Source organism: Sarcophilus harrisii, chromosome 3 (assembly GCF_902635505.1).
Source record: "Sarcophilus harrisii chromosome 3, mSarHar1.11, whole genome shotgun sequence".
Lineage (NCBI taxonomy): Eukaryota > Metazoa > Chordata > Mammalia > Dasyuromorphia > Dasyuridae > Sarcophilus > Sarcophilus harrisii.
The window spans coordinates 346,249,185-346,261,469 of record NC_045428.1 but is presented as its reverse complement, the minus strand read 5'-3'; the positions used below and the strand labels follow the sequence as shown (position 1 = coordinate 346,261,469).

General features: G+C 31.2%; 1 protein-coding gene across 1 annotated transcript in view; it reads left to right on the top strand.

Moving 5' to 3' along the window:
• LRP1B (LDL receptor related protein 1B) overlaps nt 1-12,285 on the top strand; it is a 2,378,573-nt gene that overhangs the window by 1,905,017 nt on the left and 461,271 nt on the right. The window contains exon 42 of the mRNA XM_031963676.1: nt 10,501-10,690. Within this exon, the coding sequence (XP_031819536.1) occupies nt 10,501-10,690 (190 nt within the window). The remainder of the gene's footprint in view (nt 1-10,500; nt 10,691-12,285) is intronic.

Genomic DNA, 12,285 nt, shown 5'->3' with positions numbered 1-12,285 from the left:
AAGAATATATTAAAATATAGAAATAATATTTATTGTGATTCATTCATCCTGATTAATAATGAAATATGCTTTAAATCTTTTGAGACAAACTCATCTCATAAATTTTCAGGAAATTTCAGGAAGATATGTAAACTTGTTAGTTACTAGAAAATGAGCATACTGAGTACTGAGAGAAAAATTAAAATTTCTAGATTGTCTAAAAATTCCAATTTTTACTATCCTTTATTGGATTAACTGCCATAGACATAATCATTATGAAAGAAGCTTGTAAAAGATTGAAGGCCACTTTTAATTTATCTTTGCTTAGTGAGTTTCAAAATCAAACTATTTAGTGTCTAGCCTATAGATCATAAGCTTCACTATGCTTAAGTAAAGTAATCTTTAGATAGTTTACTTAATCTGCCTTTAGGACCATCCTCAAGAACGTTTCATTAGGAGGAAACTAGGCAAGAGATTATCCTCTAGGGGCATAACCTTCAAGAATTCTGTCACCTAGATCTGATAGGTATTGAAATAAGACTTAATGGAAATCCTTTAGTAGAATTACTACATTAACTAAACTACATTAATACTCCCATTTTAAGGATAAAATGACAAAAGAAAGTTATAGTAAAATGGAAGGATAAGTATTTAATTTCTGGATTGGTAAGTTTCTAGAATTGGATATACTATACAAACAAAATATATTACAAACATTATTTGATAGAGTAATTCTTAGTTTTCAGTATTTATAATGAACATAAGCAAAATAGCCACTATGAAATTAATGTCAGTTTAAGCACCAATATCTGTTGAAGAAAATGAAAAAATGGAAAAATTTTGCAAAGAAATTAACAAGATTTTCCAAAACAAACTAAACCTACGTTTATATATGCATACTTATGCACACACAGATGTATACACACATTTATGTATGTGTGTATGAAAGAGAGAGAGTTTCAGAATGAAGGTGGATATAGAAGATAGTATGTTTAAATAAAATATCTAAACAGATGTGACCAGAGAGTGGAGCAACAGGTTGAGACATAGGTGTTGAGCATAGCCTTGAAAAGATGAAATCTAGAGCAGAGTCATACAGAATATTTGTCAACTGTGTAATGGAAATAAAGATCCAAAGAATCAGATGGAAACTGAGTTCAAGTGGATTTATAAACCTATTTTTGAGTTAGAGAAGAATAAAATAGATATAGAAAAAAATCTAGTTAAATTTATCTTATAAGACTAAGAGAAGTTGTTTTGATAGTAATATGAATAATGGATTGGAAGGACAAGAGAGAATGGAGGTAAGGTACCGCATTAGTCAAATAGAAGAGTTATACTAAGAAGTAGATGTATGGGTCCACTATGAATCCAACTCTACTAATTCCTTCATTAGTTTCTCTGAGGAGAATCTATGGATCATCCTTCCAATTAGCTATTATATGTTCTTTCATTTATATCAAAAATTAAAATAGATATGGTGTAATTTCTCAGTGTATCAAAGTATGGATAATAAATAGAGATCATAAATTCAGATATTAGACTTGTGTTTTTTGTCCTTGAAATGAATTCTCATTATGTAAATTCCCTCCATCAAAACAGACTAGTAACTTCTCAGGAAACTAAGAGGTTAAGTGATTTGCTCATCACATGGCCAGAAAGTGTCAGTCAGAGGTGAGATCTGAATGTTGTCCTTTACATATTACTTCATATTGCCTTTCTCAAATTACCTAATCATTAATTCTCATTTATTGAGGTTAAAAACCTTTACTTATTTCCTGTATTATTTTCTCTATTCAGTGCCTTTATTTATTTTTCATTTTCTATCACTAATTTTTCTTTCCCTTCATGAAATTTTGACACATAAAATCAAGCCCTTTTTCTATTTCTCTATCTCATTAACTTTACATCTCTTTTCTATTCATTCCTATATTCTTTCTTCAATTCCCATACTTCTTAATTTCTTCTTCTTTTAATTATCATATCAAAATTTTTAAAAATACTGCTAATTTTCTAATATCTTTCCTCATTTCTACTACTTTTGAAATCATTTGACCCTGTTTCTTCCAGTTTCAAAGCCTAATAAAATACTTAAATGATAAAAAATGGAAATGGGGCTAGGTCTTGCATTACCACATTGACTGAAGAAAGATCAAAACCCTTAATTTTAGAATGGAGACTCCTTTTAGATTTTTATCTATGTTTTATAAGAAATCCTCTGGAAAATGAAGAAGTACAGTTTATCTAACAGCACAGAAGGTATAATAACATTTAGCTCCATTGACTTAGTAGTTGTATATTAGCATATAAGGCTTATACTATCAGTAGGAAAAACACTTGGTAAACCTCTGGTTGCAGTCTTAAATCTCTGAGTTGATGCAATCAACTCAGACAAATTACTTATAACAAGGTCTATTTTAATTAGTTTTGTTAACTGTTTAAATATCTAAATTTTTAAATGATCAAAGGAAGCAGAGTTAATAGTGATCTAAAAAAGATAACATCAATTTTTAAAATTTATTGACTTGCTAAGATAAATGGATTTATAGCTTCTCTAAAATTGTCTATATGTTTCAGCTAATCAATTAAATTATATAAACTTTTGGATTATATCTACTTTTGAAAGATCAATCTCTTAGTTATTAATCTAATTCTCAATAGATATTTTTATCTTTTTTGTTTTGCTAAAATCAGTTTCATTACTTGCTTTCTTCTAACACAATTAAAGAACTAAGGGAATAGTACTGTCCCAAATTGCCATTTTTTTGAAGTTTTTTTATCTCCAAATTGATGTCAAAATGAACTTGTCCCAAATATTTTCATTAAAATTTCATTTAGTTTATCTATAGATGAGCAGATGACTTTGCTTCAGTTTCCCTGCATGAACTTTATTGTTTTATGTGTATCACTTTTAGAGAGATAAATGACTGAATTTATTTTGTTTTAAATGAGGACTATTTATTGATATTTTTTCTTCCTTTTAAAAAACATGTTCATGAAAAGCACTAGTGTTTCACTTTTGTCTGTTCAATACATTGTAATAAGTAGAAAATATGCACATTTGAATAGAAACAATTTTTAAAAAAGATATTTGGTCATGCCTTTTATGTCTTTTAAATAATCAATAGTTAATAAACCTTTTTAAGTGCCTACAATGAATGTACCAGGTACTGTCCTATGCCAAAATATCAGAATGCCAGTAGGAAAGAAGAAAGATAATACCTGCCTATAAGGAGCTTGGTTGATGTTTGGGGATGGGATGGAATGAAACATACTTAACTCAGGGGCAAAAAGGAGAAATATGTATCATTTATTAAGTATGTAATAACAGCTTATTTATTTGTCTATTTGATACTTCCCCAGAAACAGCATATTTTGTTTTCCAACCTAAAAACTAAATGAAAAAAGGAATAAAACAAAACAGGGCTTAGCTTTGATGATTAGGAAAGGGAGCGATGAGGAAAAAAATTAGGAGTATATGGAACAGAGCCTAAATATTTGAGGATTACTTGGGGTAAAACCATTAGGGGCTAGCAGTTACCTTTTGACCCTGAAAACAGACTTTAAATTTTGAAGAAGTTTGATATTAAATCAGTGTCTGTATTACTCCCAGGGAATTTTAATCCTGGGCTATACTGGGATTGGTTATAAAAGTGTAGGAAATTAAAATGTTAAAAAACTAAATAGTAGTTTTCAATATTTGAGCTAGAAGGGACATGCCTGGAAAAGAGATTTTCTGAAAACTGTAAAATGTACAACTACAAATAAGCAATAACCAATCTAGCACTCGGGTGATCTAGAAGAATGTAAATTTCTTCTGGGTAGTCATTTAGCCATATATAGGATCTGGCTCAATAGCTTAAAAAATTCAGAAATTGTAATACAGTTGGGAGAATGGGGAGGCCTTCTCCAGTCATTTGACATTGTATAAATAACAACCAACACTTAACACTTGTAAGATAAATCTTGCTTAAGAGAATCATTCTTACTTTATAGGAGGCCATTTGTTTATTTCTTCCTATTTTTAATTATTTATGATTGAGTAGGAGAATTGTTTTACAGTAGACCATCTATATGCTGAATGGCATCTAGAAATGGAGAAAAGAAGCCTTATATATTGACATACATTCACTACTTTGTTGGCAAAGTATCACTGTTGTAGCATGAAGGTATGTTTCTAATCATTTATCCAACATGGTCTCTGTTACATCATGTTATATGACAAAACAGGTCCACAGTAGATGGATGATTTCTTCAGTTACACAGATGCTTACTTAGCAGAGGAAAGATTTGAAACATGAACCTTGATTTCAAATGGAGTATATGCATAAATCAAATAAGCATCTTTAACTACATTTTTGGTGTCATCCACTTATACCCAAAACTGAAATGCTAACTCTGAGCTATCACCTTACACATCTCAGATTGACTAAGATAAACAGGAAAAGATAATGATAAAGGTTGGAGGGGATATGGGAAAACTAGGATTGAGTTGCAAAATGATCCAACCATTCTGGAGAGCAGTTTGGAATTATCCCCAAAGGTCTATCATACTGTGCATATCCTTTGACCCAGCTGTGTTTCTACTAAGCTTGTATCCCAAGCCTATCCTTAAAGGAGAGAAGGGGACCCACATGTGCAAAATTGTTTGTGGCAGCCATTTTTGTGGTAGCAAAAAATTGGAAAAGGAGTAGATACCCATCAATTGGGGAATAGTTGAATAAACTGTGGTACATAAAGGGAATGGAATATTATTGTTCTATAAAAATGATGAACAAACTGATTTTAGAAAGGCCTGGAAAGATTAGCGTGAACTGTTGCTGAGTGAAACTAGCAGAATCAGGAATACATGGTACACACTAATAGCAAGAATGTCCACTGATCAACTATGAAAAAAATTCAATTCTTCTCAGTGGTTCAGTGATCCAAAGCAATCCCAATAACTTGGATAGAAAATTCCATCTGCATCCAGAAAAAGAAATAAGGAAACTGAATGTGAATCAACATATGCTATTTCACTCCTTTTTTATGTTTTTTTTTCCTTTTAATTTTTCCCATGTTTTTTCCCCTTTGTTGTGATTTTTCTCTGCCAATATGATTCAAAAAGTAATGTCTATTAAAATAAATAAATCTACTAGAAAAAAAAAGAAAATTGAAATGTTTTATTTTCTTAGTCAATTGATTACAACATCCCACTGATTGAATGAGGTTTCTTACATATACAAATTCTTTCAGCATACTTATGTTGAAGTCCTTGTGGATACCAAGAAAATGGTTTTTTGTTTGTTTACTTTTTGGCAAACATTGGTTTTGCCTATTAAAAATATCTCATTTTCTCAGAAAAAAAATTATTCCTCCATAGAATAAGTGGAGTCTATAATGTATCCTTTCAAGATTTCATTTCAATTTATTAGGTTTCATGATATCAGCATCTAAAGCATGAGGTGTCTTTCCCCTCTTCAATAAGGGTGCTTTGTGATTGTCAGTGATAAATACAGATTTTTATCTTCTGGATATGGTCTTTTGACTCTCTGCTTCTAAGTTATTAATATGTCTATAACTAAGGTATATCATTCCTTTTATAAACAAAGAGGCAATAAAATTTGACAATTGAATTTAAATGTAATTATTAAAAATTCCTTATAAATGAAATTATTCTTGAATTATTTTTGTTTTTAAAAATAATAGCACTTATTAAAAATAATAGCCACTTTATTAAACTATATTTGCCAATATAATTGATGTTAAAATGGTGTATATGACTTTTCCCTCTTTTTAAGTAGAACAAATAGTTCAATGACAAAACTCATTTGTGTCATGAGCCTATATAAATTGTGCCTACCTTGAGAAATGACAAATGATTACTTAAATTTGACCTAATTTGTCCTTACACTATCAGGTATTTTGTGCACTAGACCCATTTTTACTTGGAATAAATGTCCTGTTAGTTTTATTTTCATTAGCTGATTGATTAAACTTCCTTCTCACAAAGAACAAATAAACATATATATGTGTGTGTGTGGGGGGGGTATGTGTAGGTATATATCTCTATCCATGTTCTCTCTCTCTCTCTCTCTCTCTCTCTCTCTCTCTCTCTCTCTCTCTGTCTCTCTCTCTCTCTCTCTCTTTCTCTCTCTTTCTCTCGATCTCTCTCTCCAGGAGCTTTACTAAAAATATCCAGTCACCTTGGATATTGCTTCAATCCCTGTAAAGAGACTTTTCCACTAATCTCTCCTGCATCCTGTGTCCCACAGTTGGGAAAACTGCCTTAAGAACAGGGAATGGATTTTCTGAAGCAATTTATCTTCTCATATTGCTCCTCTACCTAACTTGTAATCACAGAGATCTCTTCTTTCTCACCTGATATGTTCTTTTGCTATCTCTGCAATTATTTTGATGCAGTGGGAGAGATGAAGTTCCCAAGATCCTTGAAATTCCTTCCCTAGCTTTCTTCTGTGATTGTGATTTTCTTACCATAAGTTGATCTTCCTCTCCTCAGATCCACTATATATTTCAAGTCTGGTTGCCTAAGCAGACAAGCATTTTGCTTTTACTTAAAAATCTTACCACATCATAATTATGTTTCCTGAAACAATAATATATCTTTAAAGTCAGACTATTAAATTGATTTAAGGATACTATTGGATCATCAAAGTAATAATGCAGAGGAAGGCTAGTGTTGCTACTGTTTTTCTTTAATAACCAGTGGCTATTCAGAGTTGGTTTTACTTTTTTTATAATATAATCTTCATAGAATTATTTTTAAATTTGTATTTTCTGTTAGAGTTTGGCTATTTTATGCCAAGACTTCTTTTAATGGAAAGTAAATATATTTTTGAAAATTTAATAAAAATAATTCAATGTATTTTTTTCTTTTTCAATGTAACACCAGATTGTGATTAAGTATCCTGCCAGGTTGTCATTTAATACAAAAATAAAACAAAGATGAATCCACCTGGACAGAGAGAGGCATTTTATACAACAATAATCTAGGAAATAGATCAACCATGAAAGAGGAGCATCTGCTTTATCTCAGGGGTTGCACCAAGTGGTTCCTTGCTGACTTGGCATAGAAATATAATCAGGAGGAAGATCTTTCCAAATTATTGAAAAGGGAAAATTCAGATAGTAGTTGGATTAATGACTATATCTTTCCTTTAATTATTCATGACACCACCATTTCTTATTTTGTGTTTCTCAATGAATAAGAGAATAAAGGACTTTGTATATATGATAATTCAATGCAGTTTCAGTTCAATAGCACCAATATTATTTATAAATAAACATTGCATAGTGGAATTTGATATTGATTTATAAGTGTGAGAATTAGTGCTAGAACAGACTTTAGTACTGATCTAATATAATCTCCTTTTTTTTTTTTTTAAACAAAGAGGAAATTGAATCCTGTAAGTATCAGAGTATGGAGTGAAATATAGCTCCAAAACTCCAAATCCATTGTTGTTCATGCATCAAACTGTCAAATTAATTTATTCTGCCATGTTGTAAATGGCACTAAAAAAGATAGTACAGAAAAACTGAGACATTAAAATCACTTTGACCAATTTTGTTATCATGGTTTGTATTTTTATTTTGTCTATTGCTTAAAAATGCTATCCTTGATCATTATACTTCAACAACAATACTATATGATGATCAATTCTGATGGACGTGGCCATCTCCAGCGATGAGATCAACCAAATCAGTTCCAATAGAGCAGTAATGAATTGAACCAGCTATACCCAGTGAAAGAACTCCAGGAGATGACTATGAACCATTACATAGAATTCCCAATCCCTATATTTTTGCCCACCTGCATTTTTTATTTCCTTCACAAGCTAATTGTACACTATTTCAAAGTCAGATTCTTTTTGTACAGCAAAATAACTGTTAGGACATGTATGCTTATATTGTATTTAATTTATACTTTTACATATTTAACATGTATTGGTCAACCTGTCATTAGGGGGAGGGGATGGGGGAAAGAAGGGAAAAATTGGAACAAAAGGTTTGGCAATTGTCAATGCTATAAAATTACTTGTGCATATAACTTGTAAATAAAAAGCTATAATAAAAAAATAAATTTAAAAAATGCTATCCTTGCTACCTCAATGGCTAAAGACTAAGACTGATACTCCAATGACAGTGAAAACTTACTATTCTTCAAACTATCCTAGTTCTTATACCTTCCTTAGATTCCCAGAAAGAAAGGTGGTCTTCAAATCTCACTAGTTTTTTAAAATATATGTAGGAATGTCCTGACAACACTTATTCATTTGTTCCTAAGTAATTTTTTTAATGCTAAGAATTCATATTTTAGACAAAAAACTTTGACTAATGGACTTTGGTAAGCTGCTAGGTCACTAATTGCATAGAGAACTAGATCTAGAATTGGGAAAACCATAAGTCAAATCTGGCTTCAGATGCCTTACTAGCTATCTGGTCTTCCTCCACACCCACAACCTCTTTCTGCTTCAGTTTTTTCAGTTGAAATATAGGGATAAAAATAGCACTTACCTTAAAGGGTTGATATTAATTCAAAGAGATAATATTTATATCTGGCCACTAGACCCATATGGTTCTAGAGGGAAAAGTGAGGCAGGTGATCTTGTCCAACCTCCCTCACTTAGATCCAGTTCACTTGCATGTCATGATATCACCTCCCTGGGTTCTCTTCTAGTATGAAAGACAAACAGCAGCAACAACAATCTCTTGTGTGAGACAGTATTTGTAAAGCATTTTAACAGAGTGCCTAGAACTTAGTAAATACTTAATACTTGTTGTCTCCCTGTTTCTCCTTCCTTTCCTCTATATATATTTAACTTAAGCCAAGCAAGTAAAACTCATTTTATGTTATATATATATATATATATATATATATATATATATATATATATATATATATTAGAGAGAAGAAAGAGATAGGAAAGAAAAAAGAAGGAAGGAAGGAGGAAAACAGGAAGGTGAGAAATCAGAAAAGGAGGAAAAAAGCAAAATAAGGAATAAATGGAAGAAATAAAGGAAAAAATTAGGGGGAGAGAGAGAAGGTGGGAAGGATAAAGAAAACATTTTAATGCTAGGAAAAAAATTCCTGGCCCCCCAAATTTAAATTATTTTCTTCTTATATACTGACTTATAGTTGACTTCTAAACTCTGCCAATTGTTTGACAATAGTTCTCTTACCTTTAAATCTCTTTTGAAAACATTGATAAATTTATTTTAGATTTTGAGATTCTTGATAGAAAATCAGTGATTTAATTGCTCTTTTAAATAAAAGTCTTGGATACAACTACAAAAAAATGTTTATTTTTTTTTAATTCAATGGGTTAGGGACTTCAATATATAATAGAAATCCATAGTGGTGTTGATGGAATTTCTTCTCCAATATTTTACATGGCAGCTATTCTAATATTTGGTAAATGATTGGTAGGATCATAAAAATTCACCATCTTATAGCCAGTTTTATAATGATCTTTTCTGTCCTCAGACATCAGTTATATAGTCCGATCAATGGACCTAACACTCAAAGTCTTACTGTCTTTGTAGAACCTGATGAAATTTACAATCTGTTATAACTCACCTGCATGCCATGGGAAGGCCCAGGAGAACTTAAGGAGAAAAAGAAAAGTTTGTTTCTTAAGTTCACTGGTTTAAAATCAAATGAAGAAAATAGGATTAGCAGTGAAGGAAAAGAAATCTGAAGACACCTTGAAATTTTTCTCTATAGTAGACATACATTAAATAAAGCCCCAAACTAAGGCAACAACTATATTCTGTTTCCCTCAAGCTTGGGTATACAATTGCAAAATAAATAAATAAATACAATAATTACTTTTGTTCTTCACATTGCACTTTTATTTATTGGAATGTGTAGACTGCAATTTATCTTTTTCTGACAACATTAAAACATGCCTTTAATTCCAATTAATTTTATATGCCTTTGTTTTTTATATCATGTTACTCATATAGAATGAAAGTACTTATTGTAGCAACTTATTAAATAGTCAACTACTGTTTATTGAAACTTTGGGAATTTATTTGCTTTTCTCTTTCACATTTCAGATATAATGTCAAAGGAAAAAATTCATTCAGATTGTGTAACTAAAGAAAATCATTGACATGTGATTCAAAGACATTCCTAACTTTGTGAACACTGGAAACATTTTAAAACTTCATCATTTAATTAAAGAAAGAAAGCATTTAGTTTCTAAAAACAAAGGCTCTTTTATAACTGAACTTTTTGGGAGCAAAATTTTGCTTTCTTCATCTACACAATTCTGCAGAAAATATCTTCATGGCATATGTTGCAGTTCACAGCTGTATTCTGTCATGCAAAACCAGATGCCAATGTTATTTGTATTAGATTTCACAATAATTATAATTTTATGTTCCTTTAATTTGTGAAATACTTGATAAAATAACAGAGAATTTATATATTGACATGTATTTGTCATACTTTTTTCTCTATTGCAGTAGTATACTTCTTTGTAAGTCAAAAAGTAATTTCCTCCTTTTTTTTGACAGATGTTGGCTCTGTTGAAGGACTTGCCTATCACAGAGCTTGGGATACCCTCTACTGGACCAGTTCTACTGCATCATCTATCACAAGACATACAGTTGATCAGAATCGACCAGGAGCTTTTAACAGAGAAGCTGTCATCACAATGTCAGAAGATGACCATCCACATGTATTAACATTGGATGAATGCCAAAAGTATGAACTTTTTAAAAATTTTATTATCTTACTTTTGTTCCTATTCATAGTTTATTTAACTTAAAACACCAAAAAAGGGGTATATAAAGATACAAGTGAATTTTTTTTAGCTCTCTCTTAGGCTGTTCATACTTAAAGAAAATAGATTCATGAATTACAAACTAGAAAAAAAAACCTCAGAGGTCATTTAATTTATAAGTCCCTTATTTTACAGATGAGGAACCAGAAATGAATGAGGTTAAATGCTTTGCCCAATGCCACATAGAGGGTAAGCATCAGAAGTGGGATCTGATACACTAGAACATTTCAAGTATTAATGATTACAAAATCAGGCCTTTAATGTTTTATATAAAGTTATACTGTCTAAGCTCCTGCAAAGAGAGATAAAATACAGGTCAGAAGTACAGTGGACAAAAGAGATATCAGAGCATGTCACTCCACTCGTGTTCCCCCTACTTTGGAGGAGTATTTTCTGATTCCTGTAGTTGCCAATTCTCATTTTGCCCTTTTAATCATTGAGAATATATGTTTTTGTTTATTATGCAACATTTTCCTAGGGAGTAGGTAAGCAATTAAAAAATAAGAATTCTTTTTTGTTGTTTTGTATTTATTTATTTATTTTTTGCTTTGTCATTCCCTCTTCAATGCTTAGCTAAGTACTTTTCATTTAGAAAGACCTTAATAGATGGTTGATGGATGGAATAGTGCAATTTCACTTTCTGACATAATGGTAGTTTCGTAACACTAGAAAGTATGAAAATAACATGAAAAAAGAATATTTTAAAACCTCAGTTTTAGGGATCAGAGGCACAGTGAAAAGGGCATTTAGCTAAAAATTAGGGCATTAGGGATTAGGGCATTCAATCAGAGGGTCTATGTTCAAATTTATTCTCTATGTTTATGCACTGTGTGATGCTGGACAACTTTCTTCTCACTGTAACTCAGTTTTTTAATCAATAAAATGAAGGTTTAGGAAAGGATGGCCTTCGAGCTTCTTTCTTGCTATAGAGTTATTATCATATGAACCAATATGGAGAACTAATGAGGAAATGAAAAAAAAGACAAGTAATTAATATAACCATTAGCCCAATTGGGTGTATTCTCAATATAGAGGATTTTGAAGTTAATTTAAAATTTGAGACCAGGGATCAAGGAGGCAGTGAAGGGAATTTTCTAGCCTCCTGATATTTCAAGTCAGAAAACTACTAACAGACTCACAGAGTTTAAGTGAACTTTTCTTAGTCATTCACTTTTTTATTGATAAAATTGGACTAGAAACCAGGTCTCTCAATTTTTAATTATGACTCTTATCTACTATGTTGTATTGCCTCAGAGACTAGGAAACTGAGATTCAGAGAGTTTTGGTATTTTACTATCATCCTTTACTCGTCTGTTAAAGTGAATTTCCTTAAGCCCAAATTTGACCATGTAACTCTCATCCATTGCTCCTCTCCCTACCAGTGAATCCATTTCAGTGGTTTCTTATTGCCTCTAGCATCAAAGAGAAAATCCTCTGTTCAACTTGCTTTTTGTACAAGAGACTCAGTCTCCTGGCCCTGAGTATTTTCCATGCAGTACAAATAACCTCATGCCTA